The 26,976-nt window shown below is 44.1% G+C and overlaps 1 protein-coding gene across 2 annotated transcripts in view; it reads right to left on the bottom strand.

Annotated features, from left to right (window-relative positions):
• Nucleotides 1-26,976, bottom strand: part of dpp10 (dipeptidyl peptidase like 10) — a 251,431-nt gene that overhangs the window by 127,499 nt on the left and 96,956 nt on the right. The window contains exon 1 of one of the 2 annotated variants that reach the window (XM_030338687.1): nucleotides 4,861-5,159. The exons of the other annotated variant lie outside the window; for it this stretch is intronic. Within the exon in view, the coding sequence (XP_030194547.1) occupies nucleotides 4,861-4,917 (57 nt within the window). The 5' untranslated portion in view covers nucleotides 4,918-5,159. Of the gene's footprint in view, nucleotides 1-4,860; nucleotides 5,160-26,976 lie in introns of those variants that run through there. 2 annotated transcript variants of the gene reach the window in all.

Below are 26,976 nucleotides of genomic sequence, written 5' to 3'. Positions count from 1 at the left end.
AGAGGGGGAAGAGAGAGAGAGAGAGAGAGAGAGAGAGAGAGAGAGAGAGAGAGAGAGAGAGAGAGAGAGAGAGAGAGAGAGAGAGAGAGCAGCTGCTACCCAGGTTTACAGAGAGCAGTCATATGTCGTTTGAACGAAGCTTTGATGATGTTACCAGGAGGAGAACGATCGATGGCCGTCTGACCTCAGCACTTCTCTAAATTGTTCAGGAACGTGTGTGAGCACAAACACCAGACCTCATCTCTCCCCTGGGTCTGGTAGTAGTGACAGATGACTTGGCATGCAAGTCATCTGCTTATGAAACCCAAAAATGTATTTATATTGTATTTTAATGAAATTAGGACCTGGATTACCCTATATGTCTGAATATTGTAGTAGGAACCCCTTCTGCTAGACGTGTAATGCCCTTAAAGATAATCGTCAAGTCAGAAGAGCTGAAAAATGTTACAACACGATGGCAGATTAGAGTTAAATTTACAGCCAGGAATTAGAGGACCTGCAGCTGAGTTCAGGGTAGCATGGTGGCTAGGGTGTTCCACTCCAAGCCCAAGCGTCCTGGTTCGATTCCTGAAGGGCCGCTGTTTACAGCATACTCAGCCTGCTGTTTTACGGCATGCCTCTGAGTTCACTCTCAGTGGCATGGGATAACATTGTCATCTAATTCTTTGGATAAAGAATATTTGCGCCACCTCCTTACATCTTCACTGTCCGCCCTCTTCTCACCCCTGGCTCACCTCCTCCCCTCTAATTTCCATGGATTCCTCCGATTTCCGTGTCCAGTATGTTAAAATGCAGACTATCACATGCACACACTGTGGAGCAATGTGGGTCAAGCCAAACTTGGCCACTGCCTATCAACTTCTGATTTGGTTCCCTGAGAACGAAAATAGAAATTATTAAAGGCAACATTTTTAATATTTAGCCATGCGATAATTAGTATCATACCTCCCTCTTCTTCAGATTCTCTCTGTTCCACTCTTGCCCTTTTATCCTCCTCCTCTAGCACTCTTCTCCTCTCCCTCCCTTCTCTTCTCACCTCCCTCAGATGCTCACCATCTTTTGTCTTTCTTTATCTCTATTCCTCTGAACTCTCCTTTGCAGTTTCCTCTGCACTCGTATCTCCTCCGCTCCCCAGTCACACCACTGCTTCTCCTGCTCCTCCTCTTCCTGCATCTCCCCCTCGCCCACTCATCCCATCTCCCTCCTCTCCTCCCCTTCTCGAAGCTCCTCTGCAAGCCCCTCTACTCTCATCTTCATTCTGCTCTCATCCTGCGCCCCTGTCATCTCCTCTGCTGTGGCGTTTGCGTCCGTGGAGACAGCCTTCCTCTTCCTCCTCCACACTCCTCCACACTCCTCCACCGCACTGTCCCTCCTCTCTGGCCTACCTCATAATCCTCCTCTCCTCTCATCTCACTGCTCTCAGTTCATACCTCCTCCTCTCTTCTTTACTTTCCTCTTTCTCCCCCCTACTCCCCACTCCCATCTCCAATTTGCTCCTTCCAGCATCTCCTGGTCCTTCCTCCCATTGCCTCCCGCTTTTTCTTTCCTCTCCCCATCTCTGAATGAGAGAGAGGGAGTATACAAGAATATATGCCCCTACCTATATATATTTAAATATCCCCGCCACACACACACACACAGACACACAGAGGAAAACGTCTGGTTAGTCACAAGCCCGTCCTTGAAGGTCAGTGTGTGGTTTACAGGACTCAGGCAGGGCCCAGCGGGGGGGGGGGGGGGGGGGGGGGGGGACTACAGCGGAAGGCGGGATTTGGTAAAAAAAAATTCAGTGTTTGCTTCAGGCCAACTCTGGATTTGATGTTGGCTTTAGATTAGACTGGAGGTAAACGGATGACCTATGTCACTTTTCTTCTCGCGTTTTCACTGGTTTGTTGTTTTAGATCTATGGGGGAGATAGGATTTTAATTCCTGCTCCTGTTAAGTTTCTAGTTTCTAATTTGTAGGTAGTGGACCTTCCAAGCAACACTGTGTTTCTGGGGAGAAACATCGCTAGAAACTGTGTCTGGGTCAGTTATGGTCACCAGATGAGCACCGCAGTGCTTTGGGGATTTCTGTAAAGTTGTCTTGTCTCAGTGTCTCAGGTGCTGAGGACAGAAGTGTTGCATCAACAAAATAGTGAGCAATGAAGAGCACTGCGGTTTGTGGCCTCTCTCTAACCCTCCTGCCGGTGAGACATGAAAAGTTACCATGGCCAACTTTCATCAAAAGAAGCAGATACTTACATATTGTTTCTAGCAATGGAGGACTATATAGTGCCTGAGAGGACTATAGAGGCTAGAAAAACAGCTCTCTCCCTTGTTGTCACCTCATCGCTCTTCCCAACATTCTATCCTGCTCTCTCTCTCTCCCCCTCTCTCTCTCTCTATCTCTCCCTCTCTCCCTCTCTCCCTCTCTCCCTCTCTCTGTCCGTTGGACATTCCCTCGGTGTTGTCATGAGAATTGATCCAAAGGGCCCTGTGTAAACAATCCTATGCTTGTGACACCCGTTGCCTGTGGTGACATAAGGAGCTTTTTTTCTCTCACTGCTGGACACCACTCCATAGCGCCTCTGCCTTCAGCTAGCTAGTTGACGTTAGCATGACGTTAGAATGAATTAAGCATGACTCTCACATGATGTTAGCATCATGTTAGCATGATGGGATGTGCGAGTGTGCGCACACACACATACACAAACACACACACACACACACACACACACACACACACACACACACACACACACACACAGAACAATGACATGGACTGGGGGGCACACCAGCACATATGTGCTTTAATCATCTAGTCTAGAAGAACTTCCGGAAAAGATGAGGCTATAAAACTGAGCTGTTTTTGAGGACGTGTTTCTGTGTCTCAGAAACACAATAAATCGAACAAATAAATAGACGGACAAACATACACAATCTTTGTGTGTGTATAATATGCAATATGTCTGGCAAAAGTGGTATCCAGACTGAATATTTAATTTTGTATTGGATGATTTGTCACAATAAAAGCCTGAGCGCCTCATTCCATTATGGGACCTGTCGATAATAATCATTGAGGGGGACCGCTGAGGAAGACAGGAGGAAAAGAAGAGGTTTCATTCATTTCATCCATGAGATTAAACTCTGGTAACCGGTCTATTGGAACACGTTGACATGGGACTTGTTGTGACGTGGGGCACTTTAGATAGAGCAGAATTGAGAGCAGATGTCGAGATCAGTGACGGGGGTCCAAACCCGTCCCATGCCATCCATGACGTCATCAAGAGCCACACAGCACACTGTTGCGTGTTAGCACCGCTTTTTTTAAATAGGGTCGTTGGCACGAGACGTGGACCACTACGTGGACGGCTCTGTCATTCCGGTACGTGTCCGGACTACATAGTGGATCCACTGCAGCGCGTTACGCAGGGGCCGGAGGTTCAGCGGGACAGGGGGCGTCGAGGAGTGAATAAGGGTCTGCTCTGGTTCTGATCTCCAGTATTTTTCATGCAGACTCCATTCAAGTTCTCGGTGGCTGCTGGCAGGAACAAGGGATGAATTACAATACGCTCTCTTTACCCCATCTCTAACCCACTCTCTCTCTCTCTCCATCTCCCTCTCTCGCTCCCCCCTTGCATCTCTAACCCAATCTCTCTATCCCCATATCTAACCCACTCTCTCTCTCCTTCTTTCCCCCCCATCTCAGACCCACTCTCTCTCTCTCTCCATCTCTAATCCATTCTCTATCTCTCCCTCATCTTTCACCAACTCCCTCTCTTTCTCTCGCCCATCTCTAACCCATTCCCTCTCTCTCCATCTCTAACCCACTCCCTCTCTCTCCCCCCATCTCTAACCCACTCCCTCTCTCTCTCCATCTGTAACCCCCTCCATCTCTCTCGCTCTCTCGCCCATCTCTATGCCACTCCCTCTCTCTCTCCATCTCTAACCCACTCCCTCTCTCTCCTTCTCTAACCCACTCCCTCTCTCTCTCCATCTGTAACCCCCTCCATCTCTCTCTCTCTCTCTCTCTCTCTCTCTCTCTCTCTCTCCATCTGTAACCCCCTCCATCTCTCTCTCTCTCCATCTGTAACCCACTCCCTCTCTCTCTCTCTCTCTCGCCCATCTCTAACCCCCTCCCTCTCTCTCTCTCTCGCCCATCTCTAACCCACTCCCTCTCTCTCTCTCCATCTCCAAACCTCTCTCTCTCTCTCTCTCTCTCTCTCTCTCTCTCTCTCTCTCTCTCTCTCTCTCTCTCTCTCTCTCTCTCTCACACACACACTCCTCTCCCACTCTCCCTCTCTCTCACACACTCCTCTCCCAATCTTTCTCTATTTATCTGCTCTCCTTGTTCACCGTGCCACGGACCGTACGGCTCTCCGTTCTGCTGCTCATTCAAACACCATGAGACCTAAAGATGACGTGCGGCTCTCACAGTCACGTCATCCTTCTGAGAGCGCCTTATTTTTTAGTGATAATGATGGATGAGAATGTAAATGGATGAGAACCAACAGTCCTTGTAGGGTGTACAGCTACAGCCTACAGCCCAGGACTGTGAGAACGCCCTGGAACAACCTATGTCCTATTCAATCCCAACATCCATCTGCGGACAATATACTAGCGATATGAAGACTGATATAAGGATCAGGTCGTTTAAGATGATTGATTCCCTGCTGTGTACTTTGCATTGTTGATGAAAACGTTTTAAAGTGACCTTGCGAAAATAAATCTTATCAATCAAGACGTACGAGAAAGCGTGAGAGGACACGGATCATCTTTCGCTACACACACACACAACCAAACACACACACACACACACACACACACACACACACACACACACACACACACACACACACACACACACACACACACCGACCTCGTCTGACTGCGGCTGATTCTGTCTCTGGTTAGGCTGCTCCTTGGTCGCCGTCATTGTAAAAACTCCTTGAATTAAAACTTGGTGTCTTTGGATCCTGAGGACGATACGATCCGTGCAGCCCCGATGGAGAGATCATGAAATAAGCAAGTCGAGGGGATATAAAAGCTTGTGGCAGCAAGCGAGCAGCGAGCGGCGAGCGGCGTCTGGTCGGAATGTTAAGCAGGAGATCCGTCACGGCTCCACACAGAGAGGGTTTAGACGGACCGACGGGAAGACAGCCGCACACGGTACACCGCGTCAGCCGAGAGAGAGAGAGAGAGAGAGAGAGAGAGAGAGAGAGAGAGAGAGAGAGAGAGAGAGAGAGAGAGAGAGAGAGAGAGAGAGAGAGAGAGAGAGACCCAGCGAGAGAGAGAGAGAGAGAGAGAGAGAGAGAGAGAGAGAGAGAGAGAGAGAGAGAGAGAGAGAGAGAGAGAGAGAGAGAGAGAGAGAAATTGAACTGTCGTTAGAAACTGAGAGCCGCGAAGTGATGCATATTTAACCAAAGCAGCCCGCCAGGTATCCCGAGTCAGAAAGGCTGCTGGCTGTGTGTGTGTGCTTGATCGTCTGCGTTCTTGCGTCACATTTAATGAACCAAATGAAGAGTTCCAGTCAAACTAATCAAACCTTCGAGTATATATAGGTACTGTAACGGCCCGATTAAACGCACAGCAATGCTGTTTCTACTGGTATCGCGAGAGGATGGGCTGTTCACCGCTAATCAGCAGAAATCGCAAGACGCAATCAAGGGACCGCGAGGAGTCGTGTGCGCTGTCCATGGTGCTGAGAGCATACATCTTCATTAGTGTGTGTGTGTGTGTGTGTGTGTGTGTGTGTGTGTGTGTGTGTGTGTGTGTGTGTGTGTGTGTGTGTGCACGTGTGTGTGTGCGCGTGCCTGTGTGCGCGTGCGTGTCTGCGTTATTTATTCATACTTTTTCCCAGAAGAACGAAATCCTATGTATTTTAATGTCAGTCTGTTCAGTAAGAAGTGGTTCAGAAGAACTCCTAACAAAACCCCTGTTTCACCCTCAGCAGCCTGATCCCTGAGCAGGCTGAACCCTCAGCAGGGAGCCATAGCTGTGCATGTATTGTATGGTACTTAGATGTGGGACAAGTGGTTTATCAAACCCAATGCAGGCGGACCACAAACAATGTTCCCCTCGTTCGTGATGAAACCCCAGCCATTGAGGCTTTTATCAGCCTCTCTCAGACAAGGAGAGCGCCGGTGGAAAGCATTAGGTCTGCGGGCGGGTATCTTCAGCGTGTCCGTGAGACCCAGATCAATGCTCTGTGGTACCTGGGTTTGACACGAACACAACAATATGAGCTGTTCCCTTTCTTCCCTGCTCTCCTCTTCAGTCATTAAACAAGGGAGGCTAGGGGCGGTACAAGGAAAAGCAGCAAGACATAACTATTGATATGGTGAGAGTGAGTTTCACTTAAACCTCCCTGCACATCATGCCCACTTCCTACAAATTACAACAGCTCTCACACAAAGACACAGACACATACAATTTCACACAGAACTTCACACACACACACACACACCAAAATACACACACGCACACACACACAAAAAAACACACACACACACACACACACAAAGGCACACACAAACACACACACACACACACATTTCCGAGAAAAAAATACAGAGAGCAGTGTTGATAGAATTGGCAAGGACTCGACGAACATGTTTCCCTTCAGACAGTTGAAAGTGCCCCCCCGCCCTCGCGAGATGACAGCCACTGCTGTTTAATAAAAGCAAAGCTGCTTCTGAAATCTTGTTCAATTATTTTCGATTGGATTTAAAGTCAAAGTATCGCTAGCCTGCTAGCACGCTAGCCCCGCTCACACTAATGTTACCAAACTGGAAGAAATTAGATACGTTATTATCAGAGGCGTGAGAAAACAAAACATATGATCAAAGTAATTGGAAGCGAGTTAACATTTCAAAGAATTAATGGAGTCACTTAAGATCAGGACCGAAGGCTATCGCTACCCTCACCATTACATTAGCCCTGGTCTTCATCCTAAATGAATGCAATTCCATCAGGTACTTTGAATTGTGATTGGATAGGAGGGCTATAGGCAGACCTGATATGCTTCTGGAAATACGCTAACTACTCTCAGAGAGGGAGTGGTTGAGAGATGGAGAGAGAGATGGAGTGGGTTAGAGATGGAGAGAGGGAGAGGGAGGGGGTTAGAGATGGACGAGAGAGGGAGTGGGTTAGAGATGGGGGAAAGAGAGAAGGAGTGGGTTAGAGATGGGGGAGAGAGAGGGAGCAGGGTAGAGATGGAGCGAGAGAGGGAGTTGGTTAGAGATGGAGAGAGAGAGGGAGAGGGTTAGAGATGGAGAGAGATAAGGGAGTGGCTTAGAGATCGCTAAGGATTTAAAGCTATTTTAAATAGCTTATGTTGCCAAGAAATTAGAGACTATCATACAATAATACATGCGTGAATTAATTAAACATTGAAATAATGTGTAGAAAATTGCGGAGTTCTAAAACATATTCATCATCATCATGCTCCTACACATAGATATAGTACTGTTTACAGTTTATGTTCAAAAAAACTTTAGCACTATAACGCAAGGGGCCCTATCTGGCATCCGGCGCAATTGACTTTCTACACTCACGCATGTGTCGTTGCTAGTTAGCAACTGGCGCAGAGCGTTCTTTTCCCTCCACCGCCACGCGCCTGTAAATTAGGGAATTATCTTGTGCCCCAAGGGGCGGTTCAGAAAATAATTGCGCCACAAACCAGGAAATACCTGGTTTAAAGTCAGTGGCGCGTTGTTCAGATGCTATTTTAAGGGCGCATGCATAATGTTGCTTGTGCACCACATGCATACACTTTGCTTCTCTCATCTACATAGCCACACATTCTTGGTAAATTATTTGGATAAGAATAGCTGATACAGCGGTAAAAATGTGTACTTTTAAATCAATGCATCTGCAAACACCATACAGCAAACACATATTTTCTTGATACTGACATCGTGTACAAGCCCATAACTTTTAGGATTGTGAGAAAACATTATTTTACCGCGAGTGAGTGTTAAAAAGAATGAATGAATGCGGGCGCGCGTGTGTGTATGCGTACAATTATTAATGAAAGCGGGCGCGCGTGTGTGCGTCGATAACGATAATGCATACAATACTGGTAAGGGACGATGTTTGTTCATGTATTGCGTATATCATTAAATAGAATCACAGTTACCGCATATCATGTGTGTGTTAAGTTTCCTTTGCCATCATTTATTTGAGGACTCAGTGTTTCTGAAGTTGAGGAAGAAAACGCTATTCCATGTGTGAACCAGGCCATATTATTTGGTCATAAACTGAGCCATTTGAAGTTTGAAATTCATGTAGTCATGCATCTGTCTCATCGGAGACTGCAAACAAAATATCAACACGTCAGATTCAAATGCGCTCATGGCTCTTAAAGGGGATGGGAGATGGCACTCTCATTGGTTTATTGCACTTTACGCCCAAACCACACCTATGGGTAATCAGGCTTCTTCAGACCAACCCTTTTAAGATTTGCTCTAGGTTCAAGAGTGCTTTATACCCTGGTAAAATAGCAACATCGCCATAGAACCGCCCACAAAGCTACTTGCGCTTGGCGCTTCTCACTTGCGTTTCAGACCGTTAAATTATGGCCCTATAAGTGCTGTGATCCATACTGTGGAGCTCGTTGATGGGGCTCAAACACCTTGAACAGAGGTTGACCTTTTAGGTAGGTCACCTGCTAGGATCAAACACACAAGGTACCGGACAGGAGAGAGCTCCATCCAGCTCCTCTCTCTGTATCAGCCCTCCATCTCTACCTACCAGCTCCCTCTTTGCGTGTTCCTGTTCCCTCTCCGATGCTGATAGGCTTCTTCCACTCGTGAGACTGATGGGGGGAAATGATAGGATGTCACAGACAGTGGCAGTTATCTCTAAGCACCTGGCATCTCTAAGCACTCGCCTGAGTTATGCCACGATGCACAGAGGGAGGGTTTGATGGTGCCACAGCAGCAGGATCCATACAGACACATCAAATACATCCATCACTATTCAGGGACGCTCACATCGCACCCATTGCTTATTTTAGTACCCATGCCTAAACTTTATTTGCGGGACTGTTTTGGAAAGAAATAGTTTATAAAGTATTTTTTATTTTTGCTATGCTTTCATTCCATGTCAAAATCAGTCATTTAGCACAGTTAGCTATTTAGCACGATAGCATAATATCTATTTAGCATGGTTGGCTATTAAGCATAGGAGACATTAAGAACAGTAGCTATTTAGAGTAGTAGAAATTTAGCATTGTAGCTATTTTAGCGAAATAGCTATTTAGTATAGCAACCATTTACCATAGCAGCAGCAGTTCAACAACACACTAACACTAGCAAGGCAGCTCTCGTTAGAGATTGAAACAGATAGAGAGGTAGACAGAGATGTATAGAGATATATTTATTGAGAAGAATAAACTGATAGAGAGGTAGAGAGAGATATATACTGACAAAAACAGTGTGTTGTTGTGGGTTGCAGTATCTTTAATACCTCTTGCAGCCCTTGCAGAATTATTTCATCTGTTCCCAAAGGTCAAGCAAACATTGTAAAATGACAATCCCGAGGAAGGCAGTTTGTTTGTTTTTATATATTGTGCTCCACGATGTGATTATACTGCTGTATCTTTGACCATAGGATGGCGCTTCACGCTACATTAAAGGGATATTTCACCCATTCAGAAACGGCGTTCTATCAGTATATAATCGCTATTGATACATAAAAGAAAAGTATTTTTTCCCTCAGTCTAACCCAGTCTTCCCTTGGCCCAGCTTTCCTGAACTAATTTTCTCCTGAGACTAAGTCAAATGAAGCGTTTGAGGTCATCTCGGGAGAACTTTGCTTGCCTGCTAGAAGGGCAGAGGACTACACAAACCACTGGTTCCGCAAATTTGTGAGCCCACCAATAAGGAATGAGGGGGGGCGGGAGCTTGCATACGAGATGTAAACACAATGTCCGCCATGTTTCTTCACCGTTTAGCTAGAGAACAAATTTGGATTCGGACATTCAGGGCTATTTGTGTGAGCCAGAATACAGCCAGGAAGAATGGACACAAATAGAGAAGGAGGCTGCTGCGGCTGCAGCTGAACAAGCCTCGCCTGTTGCCGAGTAGCCAGAGCGCGCCGGTTTGCTCTGTTCGCCTATAGACACTAACACAGAGTCCCTGTGCTGTAGCGAATTTCAGCGATGCCAGTTTCTTCTCGAACAAATGGCTGAATTTGGCGAGGAGGGGGCCATGTGTGTAACCTCTCACCCAGGCTTTACGCCTCATCTGAACAGATGGGTATTGGATACATATTTCCGTACCCAGAAAGTTAATTGGAAACGCCAGCCAAAGCCCGCCGGGAGAAACAGACATCTGAGCATAGAGTAAGTGTTTGTTTTTTTACTAAAACATAGGCTACAATAGTTTTGAGTCCCGGGGAACGTGACAATGTAGTTATCCGAAAGTAGCCGATCTTATTGGCAGAGCATAGGCTAAGTTAGGTTAGCTTGACGTTTATGTAATGCTGTATAGGCTACTAAAGGCATAATTAGGGGTCCAAGCCAACAGGTTGGAACCCTATTGTTTTTGTAAGGTTTTTTATTATACTACCCCCCGTGAAAGTGGGACCACAGCCCAAACCGTAAATGGTGCGCACACGCCAATTGCATGACTAGATCCAGGTCCGGCACCGCTACTCAGATAACAAAATCCAGACACGCCGGTCCCTAGGTGGCGCTATACCAAGGAATACGCATTTGGGGCTATAACTCCCACACCGAACCTCCCACAGTCCAAAACGTTATACCCACAGATGCACTGGAGTCTGCTGCATCTTTTGGCATAGCCCACGCCAATTTGCCAATTTTTTCGCAAAATCGCGAAAACCGCAAAACTGCTTTTTCCCTACTCCTCCCACATTCCTTGACCAATCGACACCAAACTTTGCACACGACATCTTCAGACGCACACAAAAAATAAATTCAGACAGTTTTTTGATCCGACCTTCGACGACAAAACGGTAGCGTTTTGAATATTGGTTTATGAGCTAAATTAGACGTGGAAAATCAAAAATCCAAAGAAATCCAAAATTAGACATCGGATCGAGTCCAAATTGTACAGACATGTTGGTGCTAACCTTAATGTCGTTCGATAAAAAAATTCGGAATATTTCGCCATTAGGGGCCGCAATAAACGAGGAAATTGTATATCTTCTACAGAATTTCGCCGCGAAAACGCTACACTGACTTCTCGCTACTCCTACCACAGTCAAATCCTTTGTATCCACAGGTTCAGGGTAGTGTTTTGAACACATGCTTCGCGTTGTGCGGGCGAAATGCACATTTCTTGTCGCGTTGTGCAGGCGAAATGCACATCGCTTGGACCCCTGCATAACTGCTTGCAGTTCTAGTTCATCTTGCTTTGCTAATGTTGTTCTCTTTCTTTCTTCGACAGTATCGACTTCCTGTGTTGTCCAGGCCATCAGAGCTAATTACCCAGCACAAGATAGGCAGTACCTTGGCTACCAGGAGACAGTAGATGCTCAAGATGAGCTGTGACTATTTTGACTCTAGCAATAGTTCATATCTTTTCATGAATAAAACTTCTAATTCATGTTGGTTGTTGTGATTTGTTTACTAACCCAAGTGCTGTTATACTAAAGTAGGCCTACTGTATAAGATAAACACTTATTTAAACTGGGGAAAGCTTGATGCTGAGCTACTGTAATTAGCAAATGTACTTATGCTGTACAGTAATATAAAAATGATGCGTTTGAAAAAACGAGGGCAGAAGTCTAAACTAGTCAACTTATCACTGGGATATGTTCACACAAAGTTTGCTCGCGCTACCACTAGGACCATGGGTCCTTCCCCCTCCAAACGGAAACAGGCGGGCGGTGCAGCGAGCGCAATGCACTGTGGTAGTTGGAGGATTTCTTACTTTGAGCCAGAGAGACACATTCTGCCTTTTCTGCCAGGATAGGATGCCGATTTCAATTTTCACATTTATAATACATAGAATTATTTATTTCATATAACCTTCATATCTCCAGCGGGGAAGTTCCCTTTAAGGCTCTTTGGTCGGTTGCTGAGGTGCATGGACACAAATATGCAATTCATGCCCGTTCCTCCCGTACGTGTCAAGTGATTCAATGCCGGGAGGCAGGAACTTTATCACAATCTGTATGCGTTTGATATACAATATGGTACCAAGAATAACCCATCTTGGCCATCCCTCTCTCCTCCTCCACCTCACTTAATAAGTGAGGTGGAGGAGGAGTTAGGTGGAGGGGGTGAGGAATGGACCCGGTGTGATGAGGATGTGGTTTGAGTGAGCACGCTACACAGAAAATAAAATAATATTTCAAACCCGCCCCTTCGTCTGTCCACTGAATGATTTAGAATCCACACAGAAAGAGAGAGCGAGAGTCTGTGAGTGTGTGTGGTTTGGTGTGTTGTGTGTGTGTGTGTGTGTGTGTGTGTGTGTGTGTGTGTGTGTGTGTGTGTGTGTGTGTGTGTGTGTGTGTGTGTGTGTGTGTGTGTGTGTGTGGTATTTTGCGTCATCTGCGTCAGTGGTAGAGGTTATGGTAGGACACGGGGCAGCAGCACAAAGATGGAGAGACATAGCCGGGAGAGGGATGGGGCAGGGAGGGAGATAGTAAGGTGAGATAGAAAGAGAGAGTACCCAAGGGAGGAAAAGACAGAGGGAAGGAGAAAGAGAGACAGCGAGAGTGAGAGTGTGAGAGATAAGCAAGAGAGATAAGCGAGAGAGAGAGAGAGAGAGAGAGAGAGAGAGAGAGAGAGAGAGAGAGAGAGAGAGAGAGAGAGAGAGAGAGAGAGAGAGAGAGAGAGAGAGAGAGAGAGAGAGAGAGAGCCTGTGGTAAGTGTTTTTCTGAGGTGTCTGCTGTACTTTCAGTATTTATGACCCCGGGGTGATTTAGCTCAAACAGGCCCCCTTTCCCCCCCTTCCCTCGCCCCCTACGCCATGCAACTTTCATGACCCAACTCCCAGCATGCACTCTGCCTACCTTGCTCCACATTATACCACACTGTAACACGCAATATCTTTAAATGATCTAATACACTAACAACGACTAATACAAACACCTACTTTGTAAAACATTTATAGTCTAACACACCTGTACAATGTTACGTAATTGCATTTTACACAACTGTACACTGTACCACAACTATAAAACATGCAGACACATACAATATTAACTTTAGCCTGAACGGTTAACAATTTTGTTAATGGGCAATTTATTTGCCGATTAACTATTCTATGATTTCAGCGACATTAAGATGATGTTTGTGAGTCGTTTTGGAAGGTTCTTTAGCAATAAAAATATTATTATGGTTACTGGTAAAAGTATATAGACCGAGATTTTGTGCTCAGGCTGGTCAGTTTTATTGTTTTTTCTTATTTATATAAAGCATAATTTGGATGTCACTGAAACATTTCCACATTCCCAACTTGAAAGGCATGGGGCTTTAGGTTTGATGTGACAATGACCAGTAGAAGCTTTTAAAGTAATACGAGTCTGCGTAAAACTTCTAAGACGGCAGGAACGTCAGTTCGATATGGTGATGGTTTGAGCAGTGATGTCAGACCAGCATCAGGCACCGGTGTCGTTAAAGCACAAATCAAAACAGAATGCAAAAACAGGATAGACACACACACACATCCAGACACACACAAACACTTCACACTCACATCCACAAAAACACTGACTCATAGAAACTCTTTCTCTTTCACACACACACCATCACCACAGATACACTGCAATAATAGGCAGTATCATTTATAATCACAGTGGCCGTCTTACCCTTTCGCATTCTTCTGTTTCTGCTGCCTGTATCGCGTCTGCTGTCATTGGTCATCACAAACTACGCTGGCCCAAAAACAAATCTCTCTCGTGGTTAGCCTGGTTAGTACCAGCAGTCTATTTGTTCATCCATTAATTCATCCATAGGGTCATTTATTTATGTAAATGTCTGCATTACATTAATTATGTTGCATTGTATCATTGGCATCAAGTACGTCGTGACCTCCCAAACGTATACTGAAGCATGTTTTATTGTCTTGACCGACATGCAGATGTTTGTTGCATGCACAATGCTTGAGGCAGGACTATAATTCGATCTAAATTTGAGATGCCCACTGGCAAGTCCAAATGGTAACTCTTAGCAGGCCATGCCTACTAAAATTAAATTAATTAATTAATTAACCGAAGTTAAAGGAAATGTTACAAAATCACAAAGTTCAACTGTAGTTCATCATTGATGGTAAACGTTCAAACCTTTTGTTGGTGGACTGTTCACTGAGAGTTTGTGAAAAATGAGATCAAATATGTTTGCCGATTCATGCTAGCAAACCCGCTGTGCCATAAGTTACCATGATTATAGACTAACATTAATGATGTTACTGGCTCCATTACGCACTCCACCAAAGACAACTTTGAAACTTATGAACACGAAGACCTTTCCTTCCAAACCACTTCAAGTTCAAGTTCGGGTTCTTAATTAAGTCATCGAACGCTACTGCCTACCCAACAATGTTAGCATTTGAATATTGTTACTTGAATGACTCCATTTATATCATGGTTACAATTATACTGTTATGAAAGTATTGGCTTATACTTTGCCTAAAATGAGAATGCGTCATGATACAAATCTGCTGATGGAAAGTTTATTTGTGGATGGATGGATGGAATGGACTGGAGTTTGCAGGTGGGAATTGATACAGGTTAATGATAAGACCAGAACGAGTGAAATTCAAATTACAATAAAAAAGCAGCCAGGGTAAATGCAGACTGACCAATGTAGTGTATGCAAATTGCAAAGCAATGTGAATGTAAAAAATATCAATATCTGTGTGGGATTAAAACCCTGAAAAGAGGACTGTTTTGCATAGCTTCTTTCTCGTGCTTCCTTTCTGAAGTTCAAGAGAGGCGAGTTTGGCAATGTTGTGCAGCCTTATCTTATGAAACACAGACACAACCAATGATAACAAGTCCGAATGGTGGTTGCGATGACAAACTGTGTTCCCCAAGCAGAACTAAATCCTCTTTTCTAATCTCCTCTTGGTCTTTATGCTGCTCCCTGGCTCCCCATCCCCACTTCAAGATGGCGGCCGCATTTCTCGCGTCCCAGCAGCCAATGCTGCGTATATGGATGTCTATGGGAAAAAACCATGGACCTATTATAGAATGGACACCGGATTACAAAATGGCGCCTATTCATTCCTACGTAAACTGCTTCTTCTTTTATTTAGGCAGACTTGACGCAGCTATGGCGTATTACTGCCCCCCACTGTTTATTATTTCCCCCTAAACTTTAAATCCTTTTATATACTCCAATGATGTGAAGGTAGTCCACCAATTCCTTTGTTTTATCCACTGAATCCAGATTTAAAAGGGTGCGCATATTAAAAACTGATTCCCCAGCTGATCCAAGCCTCCGGTACAGAGTCCTCCTTTGCCTGGAATAGCGCCCACACTGGAGAAGTACATGCTTTACAGTCTCTCTTTCTCCACACTCACACCTGCAATCTGGGTGTTTGCCAATCAGAGCCAGCCCACTCCTCAGCCCACAGTGTCCAAGCCTCAGTCTTGTGATTGCTCATGTAAACTGCTCAGTGGCGCAGGGCAACATCAAGGAGCGATATGCTTCAGCATCATGGGTCTATGGCTACGCCCTATTTCATGACGTACCGGATGCAGAAATATAGAACGCATGCGTGCCCATCCCCCAATTCCGGTCCAACAACAATATAAAATGATACCGTAATGCACCTGTTCTCGTCTTTGGATCTTTTGAATAAATGGATCAATACATGATGAATCACAATGATCGCAAGCAGAGGACCGTGAGAGTTATTGAGCAGCAGATGAACCAGTCCAAAAATCGTACACGTTAACGGAGCACTGAACTAGGCCCTCTCGGATGCCATTTGTTTCACTACGACTCCTTTCAGCTGCACACACCTCTTCCCCAGCGAGATAACGGCTAATAAAACGCTTGAGGTGGCGTTTTGAGAACAAAAAACCAAAAAAAATGTAGGACATGGCATGAAGGTAATTATGAGCCTTTGATTGATATCCAGACATTTTTTGCGGAGACACATTCCTGTTCACCACTTGTATTGGAGTGAACGGAGATATCTACTTCTGGGTCCCATGATTTGAGGGACCCATCTACAGCCCGCTTAAACAGCTGCAATACCAGGCTTGGCCGCTGAGCACTGATGGATTGCGGAAGTATGCAGTGTTCCTGGGGGCTTGGAAAAAACGTCCTCCAAAAGTAGCCCAATCCGACGGGAAAAACCGCCCAATCTGGCAACACTGCTGATCGTCCTCACGCTCCAGCGTCAACGTAAATCCATGAGACCAACTGAAAAAAGAAGCCGGTGTGAAACTAAAATCTGTGATTCTGAATAAAGTTTAAATGATATCGAAATTCCGTTGATATTATTGAAGATACAAGTGTGTAAATTTGTTAAATTGTACTTTGAACAGAGATAAACGGTTGGAAAATTATTTAGTTACGTCATAAACAGTTGAAGTAGCCTACCAGAGGACGATATTTTAAAAGTAGAATATCTAAAAAAGTATAAAATATTTTAAAAATCAGAGAATACCAAGCTATTCTGAATATTTTAAAATTTGAATGGAGTCTCTAGGGGAAAAATTGAGGAAGGAGATAGGTCACAAAGTTTGTATAGAATAAGAAAGAAAGAAAGAAACGTATGAAGAACAATAGTTGAGACACCACTAAAACATGGTGAGGAGCAGCTGACGCCACATCATTCCATCCATCAAGGGTCAGCCTGGGTGGCATCGAGGCCACCTGCTGCGGACATCCTATCACGGATCCTGATGCAATCTCTGTAACACCAGCGCTTGAGAGCTGGGACTGAACAAGGAGGGGCCAGGGTGGGGGGAGGGGGGGTCTGCCCCCCCTACTTGTTAATGATGGGTTCGGGGGCTGAACAGATGCTTTGATCTCCGATGGCTCTCTGTGAATAAGAGCTCACGATCCAAAAGGCAACGTATTAAGAACATATTTAAAAGATATGTCCAAGTCTCAGGGTTTTGTCTTTGATCAGGCGGGCCCGCTGAGCGTTTTGATTTGCGTTTTAGTGCCTCTCGAATTTGATCAAAGGCGTGTGGGGATTTAATGCCAGGGTCAAACCAGGAGAGTGTTTGTCTGTCACTCACGACAAAACACACATGTCGATACTCGATAGATGCAATCAATACAGGAAGGTGTGCCAGATCGATTTACAATGCTTAAAGGTAGCGACTAAGTTATAATTTATTCAAAAGCATCGATGTGTGTAGGTTGGAGAGGTGGAAGGCGCTGGGTAAAAGGTTTGAAAAATAACAAATACATGTTGGAAATGTGGGAAATAATTTAACATTACAAACAAGAAGAAACCCGACCCGCTCAACCGGTGAAAACATGATCCCTGTGATCAGAGACAGGAATATGTTTTGGAACAATCAAGATAAGTGTTTCGCTTTCAATCACATTCTGGGCTTTGCAGTGTGGATACATAAATGACTTGCAATGGTTACTGACTGAGAATATTCAAGGTCGAAGCCATTATGAACACCCTCACATTTCTCTGAACTACGACACATGGGGGCCTTATGTTCTGTGATTCGGTATAGCGGCACATTGGCTCTTGTTACCTGTCGAGTTGACCCTTATCCAAGAACAACACACACAGGATCCGAGACACAGTTCACCGTTCCACAGGATATATCAAATCTAGCCAATACGCATGCATGCACTCGGCAAAAGCAGAGAAAAATATATACAAAGTAAATAAGCAACATTATCCAAAAAAAAAATAGAGCCTCTGGGTGTTTACTAGCATGGCAGCTTAGAAAGCTTGGTAGCTCTGTTCCCTGATCAAAGCCACCGGTCCAATTGTGTGGCAGCCAGGCCCAGGTTGATTTTTCTTGGGACTGTTCTGTGTTAGTATGTTCTGTTTAACACTAGTGGGTTACCTGTTCGGTCTGGACCTGTTTGTTTGGGGGAATTCTGGGGGGGCCTGTGTGGTGACCCACAACTGCAGTGGTAAGACATTCACCAAGGGACTGTACCTTTAAGGGAAACAGTTCCGGTTTACGACAGTTCCGGTTTACTACTGTTCCGATTTACGACAGTTCAGATTCTCGGCAGTTACGTTTGAACTCATGTTGGAGTAACACATGTTTTGATTGAAGTGGAGAGTAAAGCTAACTCGACCCATCTCTGTCTCTTGTCTCGTCATTTACCGCACTCCACACTGCAATGATTGTAGTAAAAGTGTCAAGTGCATGAATCTTTGAAGTTGTGATGCACAGGATAGGATTTGTGCACCTGGAACAAAGACGTGTGAACTCGTAGACCCTACTTAGTGTTTACAATGGTAGAATAAAATACTTACGACATCAAATGTACTGTTACACATTTGTGACTTTAGAGTACACATGCAAAATAAATATTTAGGACTTCAAATTTACTGTTACACATTTGTGACTTTAGTGTACGCATTCACAATCTGCAGTTACAGGTGCTAAAGACTTTTGCTATAATAATACCTTTATACTCCTCCTCCTGTCCAAAACACATACACACTACACCGAATATAGTGTAAAACTTACGGTTACAAAATAAATTTGTTAGAATTTATTTCAGTAATCTGTCTCAAAAGTTATAAGGAAGTTGAGGATGCAAAACAAAACATACAAAGCACCAAACAAACAGGAACAGAAAACTCAGCTATTCAAACACACAGGATTGTGAACAGCAGAATATTTAAAACAACGTGAAAATTTATTATGCATCAAGGTCAGTAAAAAGCTGTAAAAACATATGAAATGTAATGTGTAATTTAATTATCATTTTTAACAATCCTACTTTTAAATCATTCAAGCTTGTGCACATATTGATCAACGCAGAGTAGTAGGATTCATGTTTGTTTTAAGTCATTACAAAGAGATAATTGTCTCCAACACAGGACAACATGCAGGTGGTGAAGAGGCTAATACATGCATACAGTGACTGTATGCATTAAATGTTCAGATCATATTAAAAAAGATTGAAACTTTCCGAAGCATTCATTTAAGAAACAAATTAAATATAATTTGAGAAAACGACAAAAATTTGTTTGGAAGTTTAATTCATGAACAAAATTGCTCTGTGGATTCCTTTATAGTTGAAGGGTTGAGTCAAGAAATGTCAAGACTAAATACCATCTTTAATTTAGTATGTTTAAGTCTATTAATAGAACAATTTAGCTGATAAGACAGCAGCTGAATGGGAGGCTTAGCAATGTCTAATTATGGGCTGGCAGATGAAAAAAAATGAGATGAAATCCAGACCTTTAGAGGATGGAATAATAAAAGCCCTGTGATAAGCGCTGGTTCGAACCCAGTGAGGGACGGACTGGCCCAACCACTAACTGGCTTTACATGTTAGCAACCACTAACTGGCTTACACGCAACACCCACATACACACACACACACACGCCCACGCACACGCACACACACACACACACACACACACATTCATGCACACGCAGTTGTTTTGCATAAGCTATTTAAACATTATGTAGATGAGGTTGCTTTGTAGTTTGTTTTCAGTCCAACTTGGTGAAGGGAACATTAGAATGGTGTGACATGCCATGTCCCTCTGCTCATCACTCACTTTGAGCCACAACAAACACAAAACACGTAAAAAAAATAGCAAAATTGTTTTTCTGTGAAAACAACATTGTGCAGTAAGTGGAAAAAATCTCTCTGGCTTTCCCTACCTGTCTTTCATCTATTAGTCTAACCTCCCTATTTCAGAATGTGTCTTGTTTGTTTGGCACAACACTCCCAACCTCGTAAAACCTCCTTCCTGGTTCCCTACCTCCTAGATCTTCCCTAGTTCTGTACCTCATAAACCATCCTCCCTAGTTCCCTCTGTCCTACACCCTTCCTACCAACTTTAACCCTGTATTCTTACTAGCTCCCTGCATCCCCCTCCTTGCTCCCTACTGCCTCAACCCTCCTCCCAGCTCACAACTTTCAAAACCATGCACCCTTGCTCTCTATCTCCTAAAACATCCTTCCTCATTATAAACCAACAGAAAATGTATCCCAGGTTGTTCAGGTAGCTTACCTCAGAGGACTGCAACACAACACAAACGCTTAAACCAATTGCTATTAGCTCAGCTAGAGCATAAATTGCAGCGAAATGGAGCATTTATTCGTGTTTTGAATTCAGTTGTCTATTCGATGAGCCTCCGTGCCAACACTCAGTTCATCACAAGCCACACAGCTTAATCAAACCCATTGTGGTCGCCCAGGTATAATGAAGGGGTTGTGGTCAGAGTAGAACACGGTTGTGTACCAGCCCCACTCAACACCCTCTAACACAGTGGTTCTCAAAGTGCGGTCCGTGGCGCAATGCCAGGGGATCCGCGAAGAGTTTTTTACAAAATATAAACCTACCGTATTCATGGAGATAATGCTTGGGATCATCATTACTCCTGTCTGCGTAACGTTAAACCAATGAACCCTCTGCTTTTACATTGCGTAATACTTCCTCAGGCCATACTCCCTCAGGCTTTAACTTTACGTCTTACAGCTAAATTAATGAATGAATGAAAGGCAATTAAACTGGCGCATTGTGTTCAGCACTCCTGCACCCGCTTTCAGTTTGGGCCAATAGTAACTCTGTTATAACATTACGTCAATCTGTCAAAGCATTCCTAGAGTCTGATAACGCCAAGTACCCTACTGAGAAGAATCCTCCACAATGGATAAATATTTAAAAAGGCCTAATACTGATAATCCAAAACGAAGCGGAAAAGTGAAGAAGCACAACGAATACTACATTGTCTTTGGATTTCTTGAAAACAGTGTTGGGAAGCTGATGCGCAATATGTTTCTTCAGGTGTTATCTAACGAAGCAATGAAGCCGGCTAAGCTAAAGCTTCATCTCATAACCAGGCAACCAGAGTATAGTGTGTCAGGAAATTATTTGTCAGGACCGGCGAAGAATATATCAACCAACGATCAAAACTCACTAATTTGCCCACAACGTCTAAGAGGGCACAGAAGGCTTCCTTTTCAGTGGCTCTTGCAAAATGCAAGAAGCTTCTTACAATTGCACAAGAACTGATCCTCAGTGGCAGCAGTGGGTATGTGTGAGATAATGCTCGGGACAGAGGCAGCAAATAAATTAAAAAGCATACCCCTCTCCGAGGACATCGTGAGGCGGAGGATCGATGACCTGTCTGATGACATCTTATTGCAGCTTCTGGGGACTCTTCTTTGCAGTGAGATTTCCGACCAGTTTGATGAATCAACTGACGTGGCTAGCGCAGCACAGCTAGTCGCGCTTGTCCGCTACCCGTGGGATGGAGCCATCTTGGGGGACTTCTTGTTGTGCAAAGAGGTCCCTGGCAGGACAACGGGTGAGGAGATATTTTTTGCCCTGATGGAGCGGCAGCAATGACGGGCTGAAAGAGTGGCGTTGTCGCTCGGATAAAGGCAGTAAATCCAAAAGTGAAAAATATGCACTGTATGGTGCACCGGCAAGCGTGCGCCTCCAAGGAAATTGAACCAGACTTCCAATTTGTGTTGAGTACAGCTGTGACTGCAGATAATTGTTTACGAAGTCGAGGGAATTGCAGTCACGTTTGTTTGGGCAACTTTGTTGGGAGATGGATGTGGGCCATAACACACTGCTTTACCATTCTGAAGTGAGGTGGCTCTCTCGTGGGAAGGTGCTCCAGCGGGTATTCGTGCTACGCAGCGAGATGTCAGAGTTTATGAGAACTAAAAAGCCCAACCTCGCCAACATTTTTTCTGACCCCGAGTATGTTGCCAAATTGGCATAGCTGGTGGATGTATTCAACATTCTAAATAGCATCAACCACTCCATCCAAGGACGCTATGCCTCCATCCTTGACATTAGCGTCAAAGTAACTGCATTCCTGAGGAAAACTGAGCTATGGAGAAGAAGACTTCAAGATAGACTAATCGACATGCTCCCTCACGGGAAGTGAGTTTGAAGTCCCGATTCCAGCAGTTGAGCCATGCAGACTTTTGGCCCTCCCTCTCACATGAGTATCCTGAGCTCACAGCATAGGCCATTCAGGTATTGCTTCTATTACCTACCACTTACTTATGAGAGTCATCTTTCTGAACTTTGAATGCAATGAAGAGGAAGTTCAGAGCTCGTTATCATCCATCACGCCAAGACAAACTAGTGAGAGACAGGCACACCCATCTCATTAGTGACACATTAATCACACATTAATTAGGGGTGCCTATTCATGTCCCTTTCTGTTTAAGTATGGATTAGTGTCACCTTATATCAGTGCTTTTTTGTTGTCTGGTAACACTACTTGATTTGATTAATCAAAAAGTTTATGTTGCACTGTTAACATTGTGTTCCACTGTGTTGCTACAGTTAATTGTACTTAGTTGCCTCTCTCTCTCTCTCTCTCTCTCTCTCTCTCTCTCTCTCTCTCTCTCTCTCTCTCTCTCTCGCTCTCTCCCTCTTTGTGTATTGCTATTACTGCATTCGTGAAGTTTCATTGTGTTGTAACGCTATACTTATCAAATAGCCTCTTTCACACACACACACACACACACACACACACACACACACACACACACACACACACACACACACACACACAATTGTCCGTGATATGCCAACGGAATTTGCTCCAATGCAAGTTAATATGACACTCATATTCTGTGGCACACACACAGATCCCCGTTTCAACGAACGAGTCGACCACAGGCGCTTAACTCAAAATCCGTGGTGGCCTCACAGAATCACTTAAATTGTCCGTGATATGCCCACGGAATTTGCTCGAATGCAAGTTGATGACACTCATATTCCGTGGCACACAGATCCCCATCTCAATGACCGAGTCAACCTGGTCTCACAGGGATCCGTGAAATGACCATATATATATATATGAATGAAATTCATATTGACGGTATGGCACTATATCCCTATTCTCGCTGATGCACCAATCTTGAATTAAATAGACCATTTTCGTTGCTTCTAGGAGGTCTGGTGCTCTCCGTATAATATACCGCGACCGACCACCAGACCTCCTCGAAGCAACGATAGTGGTCTATTCAATTCAAGATGGGTTGGCGAGAATAGGTATATAGTGCCATACCATCAATATGAATTTAATTCATAGAATTATCGAGAGGATGGTCAATGGTCAAGGACCTCCACTGGCTCCCTCTAGTAGCTCGCATCAAATTTAAAACGATGGTACTGGCATTCAAGGCAGTCGATGGAACTGCCCCTGCCTACCTCCAAGCATTGGTAAAGCCACACACCCCAGCTCGATCCCTCCGCTCAACTACCTCAGCTGGACGTCTTGTACCGCCATTGGTAAGAGCTAGCAAAGGTCGATCAGCAAAGTCACAACTTTTCTCGGTTTTGGGACCTCAGTGGTGGAACGAGCTCCCTGCCATTCCAGAGATGGGGGGACTCGAGTCAAAGACTTGACTCGAGTCCGACTCGAATCGCCAGTTTTGCGACTTGTGACTTGCTTGACCAACACTAACGAAATACTTGACTTGACTTTGACTTGCCCCTTCCTGACTTGTGACTTGACTTGACTTGAGTCATGTGACTTGCCAAGTCATTGCAGTCTTGTTAAATATTTTAAATAATAATAATAAAAAAAATATTAGATGATCATTGTTTTATTGTGCGTGAGTGCTCCTGACCTGCAACCTGGCAACCCGCCCTCTTCCACGCAACGTGACATTCCTGCATGAGTCTAGTGAGTGATCATCAGCAGAGATGGAAGGCGCTCTGACCAACATCCCGAAAATAATCAATTTTGGCTATAAAGATTACACCTCAACACAAAACAAAAGAGGAGCGACATGCAAAATCTGCAATGTCAAAATTACGGATTTGCCAAGCACCACGTCGAATTTCATCCGACATTTCAGGACAGCACATAAAGAAAGGTGAGTAACATGTTGCAAACCTAGATGGATTAACGTCCTTGATTGTCATTTTGCTACTTGGCTGCTGACATTAGTGAGAGTACTAGTAGGCTAGTTGTTATTGATGATTTTACTTAAGCTAAAAAATATATATATGAAATTGCAAATCTGGTGAAGAGTAGCTGCTATTCTCGAAGCGCTAGCTAGCTGTAACACCATGACTTCACATATCAGGGGAGCAAACCTGTCACCGTTTTTAAGCCAAAATAGGTAATTTGTGTGATTCATATAGATCTGTAATAGATCGGGGGGGGAGGCATTGTCAAAAAACTTTAAGGTAATGTGGAACGTTGGTACGCTGCAAGAACGTTTGGCTATGTAACGTTGGCTATCCTGCTCTCTCTCTCTCTCTCTCTCTCTCTCTCTCTCTCTCTCTCTCTCTCTCTCTCTCTCTCTCTCTCTCTCTCTCTCTCTCTCTCACACACACACACACACACACACACACATCACACAAACACAAATAAAAAGCTGTTTGAGATTCATTCATGTTGAGCTGATTCATTACGTAACTTATCTTCTTACATTTAAAAAAAATGACTCTGAAAAACAGGTTTGATGAAATACAGACATTTGAAAAAAAACGAATTTGATAATGACTTGACTTGACTTGACTTGATGATGAGACTTGACTTGACTTGCTTGACTAAAGCTGTGATTGGACTTGACTTGCTTGATCCTCCTTACTGACGACTTGGACTTACTTGAGACTTGAGGGCTAAGACTTGCGACTGACTTGAGACTTGCATGTATGGGACTTACTCCCATCTCTGTGCCATTCTCAGGATCTTCCGAAAAAGACTCAAGACTCACCTGTTCAGAGTCCACCTCAACTCTGCATTGCCACCCTCCCCCTTCTGGCCACCATTGTACATTGTATTGTATTGTGTTGTATTGTATTACAATACTTAACTGTGTAGCAACTGCAGTAGTTGCTACCATTGCTGTAACACAGGGAATTGGTTAGCCTAGCGATTGTTGTACTTCCACTTGGTTCTATGAACATCCTCACTGTACCGACAGCGATATATTGTTGCACTTCTTATGACAAATGTACTTATTGTAAGTCGCTTTGGATAAAAGCGTCTGCTAAATCCCCTAAATGTAAATGGTAAGATATAGATCTCGTTATAACAATAATTTAAATCAATGTAACAAGAAAGGTTGTAATGATAACGCCAAGAAAATAAAGGCTACATGGTTATAATAATTTAAATATAATTAACTTATAAAGCGTGACAACGAGACGATCTAGTTGTGAACCAGCCGAGGCTGCATTTTAACGATAATAGCTACATGGCCTACTTATAATATTATAACTAAATAATTGTATATTTATTTATATCTAAGATATATTTGATTATTTAATTAATTCAATATTAAACCAATGCATTTCAATCTGGAGATTATTTTCGACTTCAGAAGGGGGAGCAGGCTGCGCAGGATTCGTCAAAATAACAATCTGATTCATAAACCTTTTTAGCAGACCCCCTTAAACCCAGTCTCACACCAGATTGTAGGAAAACTGCCCACAGCGGAAAATGCATTACAATAACGGCTCCAAGCATGTGACACGTCTATGTTTTTTTGGCCTATTCTTTTCAATGGGCCTGCGTCCACGTCACGTGAACATGGTTGCTATGGTAGTTGCCATCGACCCCCACCCCCCATATCTTTCAATCTTCCAAAGTTTAGACTTGTAATTAATAAGTTACTTTTGTAATCAACTTGACTAAATTTTTTTTAATCACTGTCTGGTGGCTAGTTACGTCACTCTGAGAGATACGCACGGACATATTTGGTAGCGACACAGCCTATGACATGTGCGTGAAAGCAAAACATCAAGCTCATTGGTTTAACGAGGCAGGGTTTTTTTAAATGATTCATTAAGATATCATGTGTGAGAGGTAATTCCTCCCCCTGAGTGTGTATTGACTATTTCTGGTGATTGAAATGCCCATTGCAAGCTTCCTATTAATGTCTAGTGTACCCCTACTGTCCACAAGCACCCCCCCCCCCCCCCCCATATGGATATGGAGAATTGTTGCCACGCCCCAGTGGTGGTGGTGTCATATCTATGAAAGAGGTCATTCAAATATATTACAATGATCAATTAGAAGGCCAAAGCCCTAAAGGAAGTGATGCAATAGTTTACTTCTGAGTCAAGGACAGTAACAAGTAACCTATAGACCTGGGGTCTCTTTTATATCAACGGGGGTCTCAAAGGATGCATACGATCATCAATTTAGGGATTCCAGCCCTGCAAGAAATTACTCGGCAAATGCTCCATCTCATTGCACTTCATCCAGCGGCTCGCTTGCAAGATTTTGGCCTGAAGTTCTTTCCAAACCTACACCCAAGCCATCCAACATGCATATCTGAGAATCAGGCCTCACTTTAATAATGCCAAAAATTATGAGAGAAATTCACATAAACTTTTTGTTATCTCATAAGGGGCGTGGTGCCGGCTCCTTTTGACCTTTTGACCCCAGACTTCAAAAACATGTCCACAGGCCAGCTGTATCTACACACCTTAGGAAAAAAATGTACACCTCCATCCCACCAAAAATGGGGACCATAAACTAACTGCACATTTACCTTACTGTTGGAGGTCACGCCCCTTTTCCCGTCTTTTCAGGATAGCTGGAGATGCCAAAATGCATGCGCACATTTCCCAGGGTCCCGAGAAAAACATGGAGGACATTGAAGTTCTAGCCCTTACAGAAAAAAAGTTTTCCAAAATGGACTGTATTTGGACAAAGCCTCTCCAAGACCTAGGGGATCAGAACGTGGTGAAAATAATTTTTTTGAGGTAGGAAAGTTCTACCGCCCTGAAACTTGACTAACTTATTCTAGGGCCTAACCTAGACCCCCACACAGAAACTTGGCCCTCTCTGACCCCGAGGGCAGGGAGGGGGGGGTCTGAGGTTTTGGGTTAGGGTTAGGGCTGGCTTTTTTCCATAGACCCACAATTTTCACAGAGTAATCCCA

The sequence above is a fragment of the Gadus morhua genome, chromosome 17, assembly GCF_902167405.1.
Source record: "Gadus morhua chromosome 17, gadMor3.0, whole genome shotgun sequence".
In the NCBI taxonomy this organism is placed as follows: Eukaryota; Metazoa; Chordata; class Actinopteri; order Gadiformes; family Gadidae; genus Gadus; species Gadus morhua.
The sequence above is the reverse complement of the archived record's forward strand: the minus strand, read 5'-3'. Positions and strand labels throughout refer to the sequence as shown.